The sequence below is a fragment of the Chrysemys picta genome, chromosome 2, assembly GCF_011386835.1.
Source record: "Chrysemys picta bellii isolate R12L10 chromosome 2, ASM1138683v2, whole genome shotgun sequence".
NCBI lineage: Eukaryota > Metazoa > Chordata > Testudines > Emydidae > Chrysemys > Chrysemys picta.
In genome coordinates this window covers 1,307,410-1,328,556 of record NC_088792.1, presented here as the reverse complement: position 1 = coordinate 1,328,556, position 21,147 = coordinate 1,307,410, and the positions used below count along the sequence as shown (strand labels likewise).

The 21,147-nt window shown below is 48.1% G+C and overlaps 1 protein-coding gene across 3 annotated transcripts in view; it reads right to left on the bottom strand.

Moving 5' to 3' along the window:
- Nucleotides 1-21,147, bottom strand: part of LOC101935999 (uncharacterized) — a 93,423-nt gene that overhangs the window by 21,404 nt on the left and 50,872 nt on the right. For all 3 annotated transcript variants that reach the window (XM_065586429.1, XM_065586427.1, XM_065586428.1), the window contains exon 5: nucleotides 11,596-13,716. In XM_065586429.1, the coding sequence (XP_065442501.1) occupies nucleotides 11,596-13,716 (2,121 nt within the window). The remainder of the gene's footprint in view (nucleotides 1-11,595; nucleotides 13,717-21,147) is intronic.

Here is a 21,147-nt window from a genome sequence, read left to right as displayed (position 1 = left end):
GCACTGGGGTCCTGGGAGGGACACGGGGGCCAGCGGCAGTGGGACACCAGCTGGCAGAGGGCGCTCCAGAGGCTGGAAGAACTAATTCCTGAGATGACCAGCAGGAGGTGCTGCAGCGGTGAGTCTCGCCCCGTCACAGTGTGAGAGAGAAATGAAATGAAAGCCAAGCAGTAACCAGCCGGGGCTTTGTCAAGTGGGTTTCTGCTTTCCCTCTCCTTCCAGCTCTTAGCTGTGCCCTGGCCAGCTCAGATCCATTGCTAGCTCCAAACCACATATCAAGGCTGGTACCAGGTCTGGATAACTCAGTCTCTCTTCTAGGGGTAAGTTCTGCAGCACCATCAGAGCTGGACCTCCTAAGCTTCCTGCTCATAACCCCCCTTCTGTCCCTGCTCCCAGCCATTCCTTTCCGCTCCAATGTTGAGTTGAGCCAAATAAGCCTCCCAGGGAGCATCATTTGAGCTGGGACAGCCCAACCTCTCCCCTGTGGGCCTCTGTGGGTTCCAAACAGGGCAGAAATCTGTTGTAAATGCCCAGTCTTCCCAAGTCCTCTGGCTGGCTCCATTCCCCATCCAGAAAGGCTGCCTTCCCTGTGGTCTGTGATTCTTTGATTTCCTTCTGCAGCTGAATTTTTAGCTTCATATGTCCTTGCTGCAGCTTCTCTTGTTTGGAAAGTTCCAACTGGCCAAAGTCTGTTTAGTCTCTTCTATTTAATGGAAAAACTTCTCGTCTGTGTCCGTGAGATTGTTGGTCACCTCCTCTTCTTTCAGAGAAGATGAGGATAAATTGGAAAAAACCCAGAAGAGAGGAACAAAAAAGATTAAAGGTCTAGAAAACACGACTTACAAGAAAAGATTGAAAAAATTGGGGTTGTTTAGTCTGGAGAAGAGAAGACTGAGAGGGGACATGAGAACAGTTTTTAAGTTTATAAAAGGTTGTTACAAGGAGAAGGGTGAAAAATGTGCTCCATAACCTCTGAGGCTACAACAAGAAGCAATGGGCTTAAATTGCAGCAAGGGAGGTTTAGGTTGGACATTAGGAAAAACTTCCTAACTGTCAGGGTGGTTAAACACTGAGATAAATTGCCGGGGGAGGTTGTGGAATCTCCATCATTGGGGATTATTAAGAGCAGGTTGAACAAACCCCTGTCAGGGATGGTCTAGGTCAGGGGTCTCAAACACGTGACCCGCGTGGTTATTTTCTGCAGCCCGCGAGCGCTTTGCGTGCCCCCGCAGCGTTTACCTAGAGCGGCTCCAGCCCGATGCGCACCGGGGGAAGGGCAGGCTCCCTGCCTGCCCTGTCCCCGCGCTGCTCTGGGAAGCGGACAGAACCTGGGGAGGAGGGGCACAGGGTCTGTGTGTTGCTGTTGCTTCAGGCACCGCCCATAGCAGCTCCCATTGGCTGCAGTTCCCCGTTTCCAGCCAATGGGAGCTGCTGGGGGTGGTGCCTGAAGCAACAGCAACAACCCTGCGCCCCTCCTCCCCACGTTCCGGCCACTCCCCAGTGCGCACTGGGCCGGAGCCCACCCCCGAACCCCTCCTGCAGCTGAGCCCCCTGCCGCACCCTGCACCCCTCCTGCACCCCAACACCCTGCCCTGAGCCCCTGCCACACCCTGCACCCCTCCTGCACCCCAACCCCCTGCCCTAAGCCCCCTGCCCACCCTGCACCCGACCCGCTGCCCTGAACCCCCTGCCGCACCCTGCACCCCTCTTGCACCCTGACCCCCTGCCCTGAGCCCATGCCGCACCCTGCACCCTGACCCCCTGCCCTGAACCCCCTGCCGCACCCCTCCTGCACCCCAACACCCTGCCCTGAGCCCCCTGCCACACCCTGCACTCCTCCTGCACCCCAATACCCTACCCTGAGCCCTCTCCGCACCCCTCCTGCACCCCAACCCCCTGCCCACCCTACACCCAACCCCCTGCCCTGAGCCCCATGCTGCACCCTGACTCCCTGCCCTAAGCCCCCGCTGCACCCTGACCCCTGCCCTTGTAGAACCAATGTGAATGAAATTGTTTTTAGTTATTCACTGTACCATTGTAACTTCTGTTCACCATTTCATTACACTTGCCATTTTGCCAACATTGCAACTTCTGTGCCATATTGTAATTCAAACCCATTTTTAAAACGCTTACTCCATTTTGTAAGGGCTTGCTGCAACCTTCATTTTATACTTAGGTATAGTGATTGGGAAGGAGGGGAGGCAAGTGCATCAGCGCAAGGTGAAAGCATTGCTGGATATGCCTGCCCCTACAGATGTGCACTCTTTACGAGTTCTGCTGGGTGGGTTCAATTTCCTACGGCCACATATCCATAAATATGCAGAGATCACACTTCTCTTATGGAAGTTATTAAAAAAAAAAGACACAATGGGAATGAAAACCAAAACAAAAGTCCGCCTTAAATACCTTAAAACGAAAGGCTGTCTCAGCCCCGGCTTTACGCTTCCCTAATAAATCAAAACCCTTCGTTATCAGACTAGCTGCAAATGAGTTTGCATTGGCAGCTACCCTCTTACAAAACAATGAGGAAGGCAAACTAGTGCCTGTAGCATACGATTCTAAAAAACTTCAAGGTGCTGAGCTAAATTTTGACCCTTGTGAGCGTGAATGTTTAGCAGCCGTTTGGGCAATTCAGTCCTTTGAACCTCTCACGAGCACAGCACCTATTACAATTCAAAGTACCCATACTCCTCTCAAATATATCTTATCTGGCAAATTAATCGAAAGTAAGGTTTCCAATACACGCATGGCTCAATGAACCCTCATCCTGGTCAATAGAGGAGTCGTTACCGAAACAGTATCTAAACCTGATTTATTGACTCATGCCTTAATTAAAAAAGGGACTAAGCATAAATGTCCCAAAATTACTTTAAAACAGAGAATTGCACTGGTGGAGGCACCCCCCTTAAAAAAATTAAACACAGTAGGGCAGAAAAAGCATATCTGGTTTACTGATGGCAGCTCGGTAGTAATTAAAGGAAAACGGTATATTAAGTATGCTGCTATAAACTTAGAGGAGGAAGTGATTCAAGGGTATTTGAATCATGGCTCAGCACAACATGCGGAGCTCCATGCCATATATCAAGTGTTAAAGTTATATGAAACCTCTCCCAGACCAATCTATATCTATGCAAACAGTAATTTTTGCGTGAAAGGCATACAGTATTGGATGTTTGACTGGCAACGGAATAATTGGCAGGGAGCAGATGGGAAGGAGATAGCGTACCTAGACAAATGGAAATGGATCCATGCTTGGGTGACAAGCAACCCCAATCAGTTAAAAATCCGGCACGTTAAAGCGCACAGCAGAGAGCTCAGCGCTGAGGCCATGTGGAACAGCCGAGCCGATGCCATCGACCGGCAGCAGAACGTGGCGGTTGTAACTAGGAGTCAGAACCGCGCTAGCGAGCGCATGTCTGACACTCTACTGCCATCTAGCGATGTAAATAATCATTGCAGCCGGACCCCAGGAAAGACAAAACGTCAGGAGCTAATCAGTGTGGCACATCAGTTCATGCATAAGAGAACAGAAGAAACCTTAAGGAGGCTAAGGAGGGTAGCAGACTGGGAAGGGGTAAAAAATAATGTAAAAACATGGGTGCAAAATTGTGTGCGCTGTGCAAAGGACAAAGCCCGTCCCCCGCACTGGCAACCAATGATGCACCAGAAACAGTTGGGACCATGGCACAAAATACAAATAAATTTTATTAATAAGTTGCCTAAAAGTAAAAAAGAATTCCAATATTTGCTGGTTATTATAAATTCATTTTCAGAATGGGTAAAAGCATTCCCCACTAGGGATAACAGTGCTAGAACTGCAGCTAAAAAGCTCTTCACTAAAGTGGTGTGCAGATACGGAACCCCTAAGGTCATCAACTCAGATAATGAAAGTGCATTTGTGGAACAAATTTTCACAATAATGTTACAAGCCCTAGGGATCACCCAAAAATTCCACATTCCATACCAACCCCAGTCCTCTGGCCAGGTGAAAAGAATAAATCGCACAATTAAAAAGGCGCTGCAAAAAGTAGTAAACCATACTGGTAAGGACTGGCCTGAGAAACTACCTCTGATCTTAGCTGCCATTCGCAGTAGTAAGAGGCTAAAAACTAAGATCCAGCCATACCAAATTCTTTTTGGTCAACCAATGAAGTTAATGATTGATCCTGAACATTTTACTATACACCCAGAAAATCATCCTACAGCCAACCAAAATAATTATTTCCAGTGGCTAAAACAATTACAAAAGAATAAAACTACATTGCAGTACAGGATCAATCAGGCTATTGAACATATAAATAAAAAAATGCAAAAACAAAAAACCAATAAACCCACTATATGAAAAGTTGAAAATCAAGTAATGTATTTAAAATTGGGTAAAAAAAATCACACCTTAAAATCTAAATGGGTGGGTCCATATTCCATAGTTGACCGTCTCAGTCCTCTGGTATATCGCATTTAAAAAAAATGGTAAACTTAAATGGGTCCATGTATCCCAAATAAAACTGTTTTCTTAATAGCATGTGCTTCATCCCTTTGTAGGTATCACTGGCATCAAATCCCTTATAAGGAATCTAGAGAGCTTCAGCTGATTGCCTCCAACTGGAATACTGGTATTATAAACTAATCAACAATTTTATTTCCCTCTCACAAACTGCACAAGTGTTTACAGGAGAACTCCGCTGGAAGCAAAAATGTTACTATTTTGGGGATTCCTGACACAATTATTCACCTTGGGAACATCCAATGCGCATTGGGGGATCCAGTGGTTAAATTTTACCACTGAAAACCAAATCCAAATTGTACCAATATCTAACCATACATTACATGGACCCTTTGAACTACTTACATTACATGTCTGGGTAAATATCACACCTTATAACCATAATTGTATATTTAAGGTTAGCTCACCTACCCAGCCTATAGTAAATCACAATCATCATTGTCACCCTGTCCTCCCCGGATACCATACATTCCCACCCTTTAAACCAGGACCCCTAGAGACCCGGACAATAACAGTATGGGTAAATAAAACCAAATTAGTAGGAAGTACAACAGTACTGTTTTTAAATGGTCCACAACCCATAAAAATACCCTGTTCTCATTTGCTCAAAATGCAGCCTCCCATAAAGGCACAAGTGGCGCCATTAATTGTAACCCTACACCTTTCAATAAACTGGACCAGAAATAATTTAACTCTAAGTCGGCCAGAATGTGCACACTATAGCTCCCCCCTCTTGTAAGCATGGTTCAAATCCTTACAACCAGAACATCCCCTCCCTCGTCAGCGACGAGGGATAACAGACACCTTGTTAGGAGGTATAGAAGCAGGAACCAGAATTCTAAATTCGGTAGATCTAGAAGCACTGAAAAATAAGGCCAGTGTGGTAAAAACATTGCATTGTACTATTGCCCAGGGACAAGAGCACAAGATCGCTAAATTGGGGCAAACTGGGGTAGACACAATGAACTTGCAATGGCATACTTGGAAACATGTTAATCAGGCGTTCTGGGCTCAATATGCCACCATGAGGGACATAACGAACAAAACAGCATTAGCATTGTGGTGTTCTGAACAACAAATATTAGCTATTATGCTGTCAAAAAAAAATGAACTGGGTACAAGCTAAAAATATAACAGTCTTAACTCCTCTGCTAACAAAACATAAAAATAACCTTTTCCTCCCTTATGTTTCTGGATGGTACAAGGCCCTGGAATCAAACGTGTATACATCAACCCTCATGGGGCACATCACTATACAAGTAATACGGGTCCAACCACACAAATATGAAGTTACTCTGTGGCCCTTCAGAGCCCTCCCAGTTCTTCAGGGCAGACATCTTTGGGCTCCTTGATTGGTGGGAATGTATTTAAATGAACAAGGGAAAATCATAGACCATCGCTTGTGTTCCAGGTGAACTGCACAACAATGGGTATGTCCCACCTTACCAAAATTAAAAAAGCCCTGTTCCTTACAACATAAAAGCTTGGCAACTTGTTACTGGAATAAACTAAATAACGGTACCACAAAAGTGTATTTTAATAAAAAAGGTTGTGCCTGTGCCATTGAATTAGAGAGGCTTGTGTGGCAAAACAAATAAATCTCAGAACCGCCCGTAAAACAGTGTATGTGGAATATCACAGTTAAAAACTCCCACCCTAACCTATTACTGCCCAACTCATGAGAAGAAGAAAAAAACTAACACGCTAAATACCAGTAATATTCTAAACTTTAACTTCACTTTAAAAGTTAATTGAACAAATCTGTACAAACTAATACAAAAAAATAAACAAATTAGCCAACTAACTAAAGCCACACGAACCCAGGTTCAAACAATCAGTTTGGCTATTTTACATCAGGAATCTAAAATATTAAGAGTATCTGCACAAGCAGAGCAAATCATGACGCACCATTGGTATAATATTTTAAAGGGCTGGTCCCCCTCCTGGTCTTCAACTTTAACAATTATGTTACATCCAATTGTTTTCTTTATTCTGATAAGCTTAATGTTAATCATAATGTGTGGTATGTGTTGCTGGATGAAAAGGCTGTACTTTAAGCTAAAACCACAAGCTCATATTGTTTCCCAATATATAGCCTTAAAACAATTGCATAAAGTGTGACCCATTCAATGCCCCTGGATTGAAGGGTCAAAAGGGGGACAACGTAGAACCAATGTGAATGAAATTGTTTTTAGTTATTCACTGTACCATTGTAACGTCTGTTCACCATTTCATTACACTTGCCATTTTGCCTACATTGGAACTTCTGTGCCATATTGTAATTCAAACCCCATTTTTAAAACTCTTACTCCATTTTGTAAGGGCTTGCTGCAACCTTCCTTTTTGCAAACCCTGCTGTAATTTTATTAGTCTAGTTAAGATGTGTGAATGAGGGATGTATGGGTGATGTAATCAACCTCCAGCACCAGCCCGTCCTGATGAGATAAAGTTCAAATACCAACGGCTGAAAAACTAGACAACAGCCCTAACTCAAGCAAGAAGCATCCACCCTTTTTAATAAAAAAAAAAAAAAAAAAAAGGAAGATCAAAGCCAGGTCCCAGGCTAACAGTCACGCCTGCAATTGACGGGTAATCAAGCACCAAACCCAGAGGCGGCGTGACACAGCGAAACCTAAAGACTTTAATTCCAAACTAAACTCCTATAAAAAAGGAAGGGTGAGATGAGAGATTTTGGGTAACGTTCTGCTATCAACATCAAGGAGCATCGGTGCCCGACAGAGACCCAGCTCCTCCTCGTGCTCAGCTTTCCTGGCCAGTTACCGCCACAAGCTACGATCCCAAGCTGTGAACTCAAACTACACTCAGAACCGGTAACTATCCAGCAGCTGCAGAACATTTTGGGGGGGGGGTTGTGTATAAGCATTAAGGTATTTGCTAATAGTTACAAATTAATAATAAATGTGGCATCTTTGTCTTGACCCCTAAAACAATCCTGTATAAGTTTGTGAAACACCCTGAACCCCTGGTCACACCCTGCACCCCTGCTGCACCCCAACTCCCTGCCCTGAACCCCTTGCCGCACCCCAACCCTCTGCCCTGATCTTCTTATTGCTAACATACCTGTAGAAACCCTTCTTTTTAACCTTCACATTCCTTGCTAGCTGCAACTCCAAGTGGGATTTGGCCTTCCTGATTTCACTCCTGCACGCCTGAGCAATATTTTTATACTCCTCCCTAGTCATTTGTCCAATCTTCCACTTCTTGTAAGCTTCTTTTTTGCGTTTAAGATCAGCAAGGATTTCACTGTTAAGCCAAGCTGGTCGCCTGCCATATTTACTATTCTTTCTACACATCGGGATGGTTTGTTCCTGCAACCTCAATAAGGATTCTTTAAAATACAGCCAGCTCTCCTGGACCCCTTTCCCCCTCATGTTATTCTCCCAGGGAATCCTGCCCATCTGTTCCCTGAGGGAGTCAAAGTCTGCTTTTCTGAAGTCCAGGCTCCGTATTCTGCTGCTCTCCTTTCTTCCTTGTGTCAGGGCCCTGAACTCGACCATCTCATGCTGGGGTTATAAGGCTACTTAAAGGTTAACTTATGATGTGACTGGTGTAGTTAGTGAAGAACTGATACACTTAGCTCACAGGCTTGTGGCAGCCATCGTAGGTTTCCTAAGCCCCAATGGGAAAAACTAGCAGACATGGTGGAGGTGGAGTGTGATTTGCCGGGACAACAAATTCTTGGCTGGGGGAGGACTCCAGGGTTTGGGGCTCATGTCCCCCCACCTCCCACAAAGTTCAGGACTCCAGGCCCCTGCTGCCTCTGGAGTGAGATTAACATATTTTAAAAAATAACTTGTTAATCGTGCTGTGAATTAATCCTTAATTGACAGCCCTAGTGCAAAGTGGAAGGTGATGGGGACTTATCAGTTGGAAGTGAGAGAGGGAGAAGTAAGACCTGGGTATATTGGTTGATGACTATGAGCTGCCAATGTGATGCAGCTGTGAAAAAGGCTAATTCAGTCCTAGGATGCATCCGGCGAAGTATTTCCAGTAGAGATAGGGAAGTATATTACCTTTGTACAAGGCACTGGTGAGACCTCATCTGGAATACTGTGTGCAATTCTGGTCTCCCATGTTTAGCAAAGATGAATTCACAGAGGAACAGGTTCAGAGAAGGGCTGTTAGGATGACCAGAGGAATGGAGAAACTGCCTTACAAAAGGATCTTGGCTTGTTTAGCCTAATAAAATGAAGGCTGAGGGGAGGTGTGATGCTCTCTATAAATACATCAGAGGGATAAGTATCAGGAGAGAAAGGTGCTATTTAAGTTAATGGCCAGTGGTAGTACAAGAACAAATGACGATAAACTGGCCATCAACAAGTTTAGGCTTGAAGTTAGATGAAAGTTGCTAGCCATCAGAGGAGTGAAGTTCTGGAAGAGGCTTCCAAGGGGAGTAGTGGGGGCAAAAAAACTAACTTGTTTCAAGACTGAGCTTGATAAGTGGGGCTATCAAGTGATTAAAACAATTAGCCATGGTTAATCACGGTTTTGGTCGCACTGGATAAAAAGACGGTTATATGTAGCTATTGCAAGGCTGAGTTCCAATATCATCAAAGTATTTCAAGCCTGCAGCACCAGTCCATGCTAAACGTGCTTTCACCTTGAGTTCTTGTGCTACAGATAAACCACTGACAGCAAATGAATCCCACCAGCTAGGACAGAGTTTCAGGATTGCTACAAGCCCATGAATCAAACACAGTACAACAGCTTAACCAATGCTATTGCAAAGTGGATAGCTATGGACTGCAGACCACTCAACATTGTAAACAACAGAGGGTAAGAGATATTATTCAAATTGCATCTTCCAATCAGTCATGTGCCTTGCCCTCCCGTTGCATCAGGAACACATGACCTATATTGCAATGAGAAGACTACAAAGTTGGAGCTTTTGAAAATGCACGAGCTGTTGCTTTGACTGGTGATCACTGGACATCCTGGAGCAATCACAGCTCTCTTGGAGTCACGGCACACTTGACTGATGCTGCATGGACACTGCAGTTGTTTGCTTTAATAGTAACACATACTGAAGGGGGAGGGATAGCTCAGTGGTTTGAGCATTGGCCTACTAAATCCAGGGTTGTGAGTTCAATCCTTGAGGGGGCCACTTAGGGAATGGGGGTAAAAATCTTTCTGGGGATTGGTCCTGCTCTGAGCAGGGGGTTGGACTAGATGACCTCCTGAGGTCCCTTCCAACCCTAATATTCTATGTAGGGAGATTATGCTAAAACATGTGTAGGGCATTTCTTGGATGTTACAAAAGAATGGAATGTTCAAGAAAATGTAACAACAATTAGTACTAACAGTGCAATCAAAACTGATTATTCACAACTAATTTTTTAAATCATGATTCATTTGTTTTGAGTTAATCATAAGAACATAAATCACTGAGTTAACTGCAATTAATTGACAGCCCTAGTTGAAACTTTAGTAGAGAAGAGAATGACCAGACACACAGATGAACACAATTTATTGGGGAAGAGTCAACATGACTTATGTAAAGGGCTATCATGCCTCACCAATCTATTAGAAGTTTTTGAGGGCGTCAGACATGTGGACAGGGGCGATCCAGTGACTATAGTGTACTTGGACTTTCAGAAAGCCTTTGACAAAGTTCCTTACCGAAGGCTCTTAAGCAATGTAAACTGTCATGGCATAAGAAGGAAGGTCCTCTCATGGATCAGTAACTGGTTAAAAGATCAGAAACAAAGGGTAGGAATAAAAGGTCAGTTTTCAGAATGGAGAGAGGTAAACAGTGGTTTCCCTAAGGATCTGTCCTGGGACCAGTGCAGTTCAACACATTCATAACTGATCTGTCCTGGGACCAGTGCAGTTCAACACATTCATAACTGATCTGGAAAACAGTGAGGCATCAAAATTTGCAGATATAAACAAAACTACTCAAGATAGTTAAGTCCAAAGTAGACTGCGAAGAGCTACAAAGGGACCTCACAGAACTGGGTGACTGGGCAACAAAATGGCAGATGAAATTCAATGTTGATAAATGCAAAGTAATGCATATTAGAAAACATAATCCCAACGATACATACACAATGATGGGGCCTATATTAGCTGTTCCCACTCAAGAAAGAGATCTTGGAGTCATTGTGGATAGTTCTCTGAAAACATCCACTCAATGTGCAGCAGCAGTAAAAAGCGAACAGACTGTTAGAAACCATTAGGAAAGGGATAGATAAGAAGACAGTAAATATCCTAATGCCATTATATAAATCCATGGTGTGCTCACACCTTGAATACTGTGTGCAGTTCTGGTCACTCCATCTCAAAAAGATATATAAGAAATGGAAAAGGTGCAGAGGACAAGAAAAATAATTAGTTTATGGAACAGCTTCCACATAAGGAGAGATTAAAAAGATGGGACTATTCAGATTGGAAAAGAGATGACTAAGGGGGGGATATGATAGAGGTCAATACAATCATGAATGATGTCGCGAAGGTGAATAAGGAAGTGTTATTTACTCCTTCTCATAACACAAGAACCAGGGATCACCTAATGAAATTAACAGGCAATAGGTTTAAAACAAACAAAAGGAAGTATTTCTTCACACAATGCACAACCCATGGAACTTGTTGCTGGGGATGTTGTGCAGGCCAAAACTATAACTGGGTTCAAAAAACAATTAACCAAGTTCATGTAGGATTGGTCCATCAATGGCTATTAGCCAGAATGGGCAGGGATGCAACCCCGGGTGTCCCTAGTCTCTGTTTGCCAAAAGCTGGGGGTGGACAATGGGATGGATCACTCGATAACTGCCTGTTCTGTTCATTTCCTCTTGAGCACTTGGCATTGGCCACTGCTGGAAGACAGAATACTGGGCTAGATGGACCATTGGTCTGACCCCATACGGCCGTTCTTATGTTGATCCACTCTGTGCCCTGAGTCTGGGGCATCGATCACCTCAGCCACCCAGTCCACGAATAGGAACCAGCTCGGGTATTTATCTGGAAGCTAGGATTTATTTCTACTTGGATTCATTATTTGAATGGAAGCTGAGCCTGCATTATACACACAGGATAATTTAGATTCATGCCCTTGATAAGGAATCTCTTACCTGATCCAGTAGCTCCAGGCACTAGAGGGCTGTAGTTGAGGGAATAATACGCAGATTTACTTAAATGTTTATCTTTCTTTAGCGTTGAGATAGAACTCTCCTCGCTTGGGTCACTCACAGCTCCGTCCGCACACACAGCCGACACTCGGAATCTGTAGGGCGTCTCAGGCCTCAGTCCATCAATGGTACAGGACTCTGTTCTCTCTCCTGTCCTTCGTTCCAGCCATTTGCCTTTCCCCTCCTGACTCGTATCTCCTGTCTTCTCTTTGTATTCCACCTTATACTCCCTTATACTGACTCCATCTCCAGTGATACTTGGACTCTCCCAGGTGAGGGTGATGGCTGATGAACCTACAATAGTTTTTCTAGGCTTTGCAGGCGGGCTGGTAGGGGGAAGGGTCTTCACAGGATCACTCACGTCGCTGCTCTCGCTGAGCCCTGGTTTGCTCACTGCAGCGTATCGGAACTGGTACTCGGTGTTTGCACGTAGCCCTGTTACTGTGAATGTCTCTTGTGTGTTATTTACATCCACAGCCATCCAGTTCTCCTGCCCTACAATTCTGTACTCTGCCCGATAGCCGGATATCGCAGCCCTGCCATAGGCTGCTGGGTTAAACGTGAGCTGCACACGGTCATGTCTGATTCCATCCATCAGGGCTGGAAGAGGCTTTGATGGAGGCTCTAAATTGGGGCTGACCAGCTCTCCATCTGCATACAGGTAAATCGAAGCTCCTGGATGGTCCTCATCTGGAACGGAGGCCACAATGAACCGGGTCTTTGCTTGAGATTTATTGACATTAGTAAAGTCTAAGAAGGACTTTGTGAATTTTCGTGCTTTTCTTCTTATCTCTTCATCCTCAAACCACTGTTTGGAGTTTGATTTCTCATAGGGAGAACTGGCTGGTGCTGATTCTTGAATTTTCTCCAGAAACTGTCTTTTAAGCCAAAAGTTCAAATCTAATAAATATTGTTCTTTGTTGTGTAATGAAGTAAGTGTGAAAGACACAACAGAATCATGCTTAGGGCTGAGTACTATTTTTTCTAGTTCACTCTTGGAGGATACGACTTCCACATTCTGTAGCACAGTAAGGTAGAAATCCACTAAATTCATCTCTTGCTCCTTGGTATCCAGAAATTCATTGAGTTGCTGAGTATTGAATGGTGATTGTTCTTTGCTGCTTAAAATGTCCCCCAGGGCCCCTTCCTCTGCTCCTCCTCCACGGATACAGGGTAAGAGTTCTGATAGTTGTTGCTGGAAAGCCTGTCTGTACTGATTACACAGAGCTTGGAATTGCTGGACTTTCCTCTTGATTTCAGGGAAAGTTGTGGCAGTTCTGTCCTTCATCATGTCATTGCACCGCGTGTCTAATTCTGTGAGGTGCTCCATGACAGCTTCAACATTAGAAATCAGCCCAACGCTGATCTCACGTATCAGCTGAGTGCCTCTGGAATCTTGCTTGATGAGTGGATACAGTCGGACTGTCACTGGTATGGCCTTCTCCCCATTGGCTCCCAGCAACTTAGAGAGGGTGGAATAAACTTTTATGGCATCTTGATAAGTAACTGGATTGTTCTCAAGACCAAAGTCACCATAGAATGTACAAGTGATTTTTTCAGTCTTTTCTATTTCCTTATCCTCCATTTTGGACTCTCCATCTTCTTCTGAAATCTTTGGTATTTTTTCTATCGTAAGTTTCATCTTTCCCTGTATCTCTTCTATACTCTCAGGTGAAGAAACTTCCCGATCAAACACAAAGAAAGCCTGAGCCCCATACAGCACAGCTGTGACCACATGGGTTGCTTTGCCTTGGTCGAATACAGCAGGATAAGTAACCTGCTGTCCTAAATGGCTCATTGTCAGATGCTCAGACCTCGTTGTCATTTTGTATTGGAGAGTCACTCGGGCCTGATGTCTGGATTTCCTGGTGTCACTTAAATATACAGCAGATCCAGTCATTTCAACTAAACCACACAGGAAACTGGCCTTCAGCGATTCACCAGCAAGGAGTGCAGAGGCCTTAGCCGCAATGGTGTCAGATGCAATAACCTGAAATTCAGTCTTGTATTGTTTTTGCATATCCACGTCCTTTCTAAGAGCCGCACTGTCCAATAGTGTGATACCTGCAAAATTCCAAACACAGAGTGACTAACAGACAGGCTAGGAAATCTTTCCACAGTTTAAGCATGTCTAGAGCATGAATTGGGCCAGGTCATACTGGGCTGTTGACCAGACTTTTTTTCTTTTTAGCTGCCATCTTGTTCTCCAGAATCTCAGCTTTCATTTCAGATTAAGGCTCTAGCCCTCGTGGTTGTGAAGAATGAAATGTGACCCAAGTGTAACCACTCCAGTGAGGTTTACCTGAGTCTGCAGAAACAATAGCCCAGAAAGGTCTGAAGTGCCCCAGTCATCTCCATAAGGGGTTAAACGAGATGCCCAATGACAGTAATTTAAATGTCAACATCGCTAATGATGTCACTGCTGCACAGTCTAGTCTGCACTAGAAGCGCTACATCGACCCAGCTGCACCATTGCAGCTGCGCTGCTGTAACGCGTCTGGGGAAGAGGCTCTAAGCCGAGGGGAGACAGCTCTCCTATCCGCATAACTCCATCTCCGTGAGAGGTGGTAACCATGGCGATGGGAGGCGCTCGCCCACCGACAGAGCGCTGTCTACACTGGTGCTTAAATTGACATGAATTAAGTGGCTCGGGGAGGTGGATTATTCCCACCCCTGAGAGATGTAAGTTATACCAAAGTAAGCTCTAGTGTAGACAAGCCCTCGGAAAGGCGAGGGAGAGTCACAGAGCTGCACAATCTACTGGGATTGACACTTCATTTTGGTGCCACGTGCGGGAGGCAGCTGGGTGCTATTGTGACAGTGGGATACGTCGGTATCAAATTATGAATTTTATTTTGTATTATTTGTAACCTCCCCCTTTCCTTCCTGGGTTACTTCAGAGCAGGCAACTCTCACCTGTTGCCTGGGCACCTGACGTCATTAAGGATAATGGAGATCCTGGGGGGTCCCCGCTGAGATGGAAAATTAGGTGGAATCCTGCAGTCGTTCTTTTACTGAAAGGAATATTTATAGTTGGTGGTGCCTCCACCTGGACAGGCACCGAATACATCTGTGTTTGTACTTCGGTTGCCTCCAGGACCAAAAGTATCAATATCGGATCTTATGCAGCAATATAAAACCAACACACTTTTACTTAAAATGTACCCCAACAGCACACAATAGAAAATGCACCAGAGTAACATGGATTAAGTTGTTCTATCCCTACCAGATCAGTAGGTGGCGCTGCAATAGCTCAGCTAATGACTGCAGCTTTCAACAGCAAGTTGCAATCTAACCCTGTAAGCAGGCGGACTCATCCCTGTGGCGCCTCCTGCTGGTCTCTCAGGGAATGAGCTCAATTTCCAGCCTGGAGCGCCTTCTGCAGGCCCGTGATCTGCCACAACTAGGCCCTGTGTCCCCCCTGGACCCTGGTGCCCATTTTCTCTGGAGGTGCTGCCCCCTGGCAATACCCCAACAATCTCTGTGGGTCTCGTCTCCCCTCCCCGGGGAACCCCCACTACCCCCACCTCGCCTCAGTCTGGGCTACTGCCAGTCCTCACCTAGCCCACTCCATGGGGCAGACTGCAGTGTAAATGCCACTCATCACAGGCCATGGGGTTTGACCTGCTGCCTTCTTCTACCACCCAGGACCTCTATGGGCCTGGAACCAGGCCCTGCAGCCTGGGGAGTCACCAGCCTGGAGCTCCCCTGCTCCTCTGGCTCTCCCCAGCCCTGCTTCACTCCCAGGTACCCTCTTACTCCCCTGCAGCCAGGCCGGTCTCCCTCCACCGCTAGAGGAGAGACTCTGCTCTGCTTCTGGCTGCCTTGAACTTCTTATAAGCCCCAGCTGCCCTGACTGGGGCGTGGCCCCAGTGTAGCTCCTTCCCCAATCCGCTTGGGCTTTTTCTCCTAGCCCTGAGCCCTCTCCGAGAGCTGGCTTCTCCCCTGTCAGGGCTGGAGTGGGTAACCCTGCTACAAACCGTAACCAGCACTCTTGGCGATATTCACAGCTCCGCCCATCCCAGAGTGCGCGCTCTCCCTTAGCCCTATAGTTCTGGGCCCTCTCCTGCATCGGCTACTGAACGAGCAGGAGTTCAGGCCAGCACTTTGTAAGTCTGTCAGTGGGAGTGCAGGTGAAACAAGGAGTGGGGTAATTTTGGGTTTTGCCGGCAGTAACAGTTGTTATGTCAGAGGGCAATAGCCCCAGGATGACACACGCTTTCCGCAGTTGTCTGCAATCACCTGCAGATCTGCTGCACAGCTGACAGTCTCCAGCCGCCACCCTCAGTGCTTAGCTCTGGAGACGGCGTCCCTGAGCTACGGCTCAGCACTAAGAAGAGGGCAGCTGTAGTGTAGCCTTAACCCTGGTGACCAGATTGGCTGGTGTCTCCCAGAATCGGGCTCGATCTCCCAGAGGCTACTGAAGCCAATCCGGGAGACTTTGGGCCACTATAAATCTGGCGGTGCAGCGGGGCTAAGGCAGGCTCCCTACCTGCCCTGGCTCCGCACGGCTCCTGGAAGCAGGGCCGGCTCTAGGCACCAGCAAAGCAAGCAGGTGCTTGGGGCGGCACATTTCCAAGGGGCACAAGAATCCAGCCTGGGAGCTGAGAACCAACAGGGGGCCCTGGGAGCTGTAGTTCCTTGGTTAGCTCCCTGCCTATAAAGCCAGCCCCGGAGCAGGGAAAGAACTACATTTCCCAGCATTCCCTCAGCTGCTATCAACAGGAAAGGGAGAGGGAGGGAGTGAGGTAGCTGAGACCTCATGCTTAGGGTGACCAGACAGCAAGTGTGAAAAATCGGGACAGGTGGTGTGTGTGTGTGTGGGGGTAATAGAAACCTATATAAGAAAAAGACCCAAAAATCGGGACTGTCCCTATAAAATCGGGACATCTGGTCACCCTACTCATGCTGCAGCCTGCTGTGGATGGAGAGCTGCACTGCCAGAACGGGGTGGCTCTGGGAAGGGCAGGGAGACCATATTTTAACATTCAAAAAAGAGGACACCCCACGGGGGGGAAGGGAAGCTCCGCCCCCTATCCCCTCCCTCCCACTTCCTGCCCCCGACTACCCCCCACAGAACATCCAACCCCCCCTGCACCTTGTCCCCTGATTGCCCCCTCCTGGGACCCCTGCCCCTAACTGCCCCTTGGGACCCCATCTAAGCCTCCCTTCTCCTTGTCCCCGACTGCCCCCTCCTGAGACCCCCCCAACCCAACTGCCCCCCTAGGACTCCACCCCCTACCTGTCCCCTGACTGCCCCGAACCCTATCCACACCCCCACCCCCAGACAGACCCCCGGGACTCCCACGCCTATCCAACAGCTGCCTGTCCTCTGACTGCCCCCCCCAGAGCCCCCGACCCACCTGCTCCCTGTCCCTTGACTGCCCTGACCCCTCTCCACACCCCCACCCCTGACAGGCCCCCCCCCAAACTTCTGACCTATCCAACTCCCCCTACTCCCTGTCCCTTGACTGCCCCCAGGATCCCATGCTCCTTCTCCAACCCCCCTTACTGTGCCGCTCAGACCAGCGTGTCTGGCTCCACGTGGAGTCAGACACGCTGCTACGCTACCCCGCAGAGCGCGCAGCCCCGCCCCCCCCGCCCTCCCCAGAGTGCTGCCGGCGCGGCGTGCTGAGGCTGCAGGGGAGGAGAGGGGGGAGCCGGGGAGGGGCTCTGGCTGCTGGAGGCCCCGACGTGAGTGCTTAATCCAGCTGGGCCGCCCGGTCAGCCGCACCGCGCTCTGCACTGGGAGGGAAATCTTCATAGAATCATAGACTCATAGACTTTAAGGTCAGAAGGGACCATTATGATCATCTAGTCTGACCTCCTGCACAACACAGGCCACAGAATCTCACCCACCCACTCCTGTATCAAACCTGTGTCTGAGCCACTGAAGTCCTCAAATCGTGGTTTAAAGACCTCAAGGTGCAGAGAATCCTCCAGCAAGTGACCCGTGCCCCACGCTGCAGAGCAAGGTGAAAAACCTCCAGGGCCTCTGCCAATCTGCCCTGGAGGAAAATTCCTTCCCGACCCCAAATATGGCGATCAGCTAAACCCTGAGCATGTGGGCAAGACTCACCAGCCAGCACCCAGGAAAGAATTCTCTGTAGTAACTCAGATCCCACCCCATCTAACATCCCACCACAGACCATTGGGCATATTTGCCGCTAATAGTCAAAGACAAATTAATTGCCAAAATTAGGCTCTCCCATCATACCATCCCCTCCATAAACTTATCAAGCTTAGTCTTGAAGCCAGATACCTTTTGAGAGTTTTACAAAGTCCTCCCAGATGGCTATTTAAAACCCAAAAAGCCGGACATGTCTGTGAAAATACGGACATATGGTAGGTAACCCTAGAACGGGGAACAAGTATGCCCAAGGAGTAGAAGGCTTTGGCCCAGATTATCCCCTTCAGAAGACTTCCCCAGCCTGGATTAGGGATACTGGTGTGACCTCACCTTGCAGCCCCCAAAGAAAGAATTGGGTGGACTAAATGGACAGTGCACCTCTCTATCTGAAGCCTAGCAAGGCAGGTACGTGGATCCCACTAGAATTTAAAATGAAAAGTAAGGGAGGGGAGGCTCTGGACCTGGGCAGCTTTAGATACAGCACCAGGCACGTAGGAGGATTTCCACTTCTGAGCCATGGAAGCCGAAATTGACTTTTCCTTTCCAGATTTAGCTAATATTCAGAAAGGGAATCCAGCACCTGCCTTCCAGATTTGAACACCTCAAAATTCAGGAGTGCTCAAGCTCAATTTGGGCGGCTGTTACTTCATTTCCCCCAAATCAAATATACTGATCCACTGGAACTTGCTGTAGGAAAAGTAGAATAAATTGAGCAAGAAATGCTTCCCAGTGGTTATTAGGACTGGAATTGCTATTTTCAACAGCCATTGCCTTTTTTTTGTTTGTTTGTTTGTTTGTTTAAAAGGAAGACAGTGATATTGCATTGGCAAATTCCCCATAGAAACCAAGAATGGAACAAAAGAATAATAAAGGCACCTCAACTTTTCCTCATTTATGTAGGACAGTCTTATAATATGCATCCAGACATCCTCCAATCACACAAGCTGAACATTGTTCCACTTCACTGCAGTTCTGTAACCATACGGGAACCAATCCTGTCTGTGTTCTGTGCACACCCAAAATTCCTGATGAATGACCCGCCCTGGGAGCGAGTTACCAGTGACCCAGGGCTGGGGTGGCAGGAGGGTGCAGTTGGTGGGGAGGGGGGGAGCCCAGGACTGGGGTGGCAGGAGGTGTGTGGGGGGGGCAGAGCTGGGGTGGCAAGGGGTGCGGGGGAGGGGGAAGAGTCCAGGGCTGGGTTGGGGGGCAGCCAAAAATTTTTTTGCTTGGGGCAGCAAGAAACCTAGAGCCAGCCCTGCCTGGAAGTGACCGGCACGTCCCTGCAACCTCTAGGCACAGGGGCGATCATGTGGCTCTATGCGCTGCCCCCGCCCTGAGCGTCAACTAGGTAGTTCCCATTGGCTGGGAACTGCAGCCAATAGGAGCTGTAGGGGCGGTGCCTGCAGGCAGGGTCAGCATGTGGAGCCACCTGGTCCTGCCCTACGGGCCGCAGGGATGTGCCAGTCGCTTCCGTGAGCAGCACAGAGCCAGGGTAGCCTTAGCCCTGCTGCACCGCCAACCAGGAGCTGCCCAAGGTAAGCACCGCCTGGCTGGAGCCCTCACCCCAAGCCCCCTCCCGCACCCCAATCCTCTGCTCCGGGCTCAGCCCAGTGTCCCCTTCCACACTCCGAACCCATTGGCTCCAGTCCAGAGCCTGCCCTCTCTCCTGCACCCCAACCCCCTACCCCAACCCGGTGAAAGTGAGTGAGGGTGGGGGACAGCGGACGACGGAGGGAGGGGGATGTAGTGAGCAGGGGCAGGGCCTTGGAGAAGGAGTGGGGCAGGGCTGCAGCCTCGGGGAAGGGGTGGGCTGGGATGGGGCAAGGGTGTTTGAGTTTGTGTGATTAGACAGTTGGCAACCCTCTGTGTCTTTAACCCCAGCAACTCACCAGCAGGGCTCCATCATCTCTTCTCCTCAGCCCAGACCCAAGGGGAGCAGCAGCTCTGTCTTCCAGGTCCCTGCCCCCATGCAACTCACTGACCCCCGGGAAGCTCAGTCCAGTCCCAGAGGGTGCCCATCACTGCCTCATGCGCCCTGCAGTCCTTCACAGCCAGGATTCAGTACCGAGAGGTCTCTCTAATCAGAATACCACTGAGAGGATTCAAAGGCTCCCCAAGTAGGTGTGCCCACATACCTACTCAACACCAGTGTGAATGTGCCCAAGGGCAAGCCTGCTGTGCTGCAGTGCAGATAGTGTCCTGCCTGGGAAAATGTCTGACACTTCACTGAGGGACCATCGCTGAGAACAGTCTGAGGCCATGGACCTGAACTCAACTACTGCCCACCTCCATGGGGTCTGGGGTCTCTCTACACTGGGTCTTACAAGGGGGATGAGCATATATGGCGGGTCTGGAGCTTCAATCTGAGCCCAGAGACAGGCCCTATATACGAGCGGAGTTCTGCTTTGAGCAGAGGCCATTGCCACACATAAGAAGGATGTGCTGGGCTTGCGTCTCTGGACTTCTGCTACTTTCCAAGATCTGACATCTCAGGTGCTTTAACAGGAACAGGTCTATGGACAAGACATTCCTTTTTGCTAAGCCCATGTTCCTTGCCGTGCAAGAAGCTTAACTCTGTCTCTGAAGGGTTAACCAGAAGCCTGGAGTGCCCATAGCCGAGGTGGAGCTCGGGGGAAGCATGTGTAAGTGAACGGCGGGTCAGGAGGTCTCAGACACAGGTCTCAGGGTCTAGAGCAGCTCTGCTCATATATTTATTCAGCTGAATTTATGAACTGTTCCTATGCCCCACCTATTCACAATTGTAATTAAATAGGGGGCAAAGGGGGCACTCAAGCCCTAGGAAGAAAAGATGGCCTTGTGTTTAAGGCACTGGTCTGGGACTCAGGAGATCTGGGTCAAGATTTTGCCCTTCCACAGACTCCATGTGGACTATGGGAAAGTCTCTTAGGGATGACTACACTGTACACTAAGCCCAGATCTGTGGGCTTGTGGACGTGGTGTTTGCAAGCCCACACTTGTGTGTCCATGCTGTATTGTAAACCTGGGTCTCACAGTCATGCTAGTGCTTCCACACACCATCACTACACAGACCTTCTGACTCCAGTCTGCAGCCCCACGGCACAATGACAGGGCCTGGAGCCAAGTCACAGCAGGACTGGGGACCCACCACCCTAGCAGAGTCCAGGATCCAGGGCCTGAGTGCTTGCTGACCCGAGTCAGACTGATCTGTGTGTGGATGGAAGGGGTGGCTTGGGCTCAAACCTGGGTCAGAGCCCAGACTCAGGGTATGTCTACACTGGGAAGTTACAGGGCAGTATATCAGTTTTCTGCGCAGAAACGCCCATGGTGTACACACTGCCAAGGCACTTAGTGCGCAGTAACTGCGGAATTGCAGCGCTCTAAAA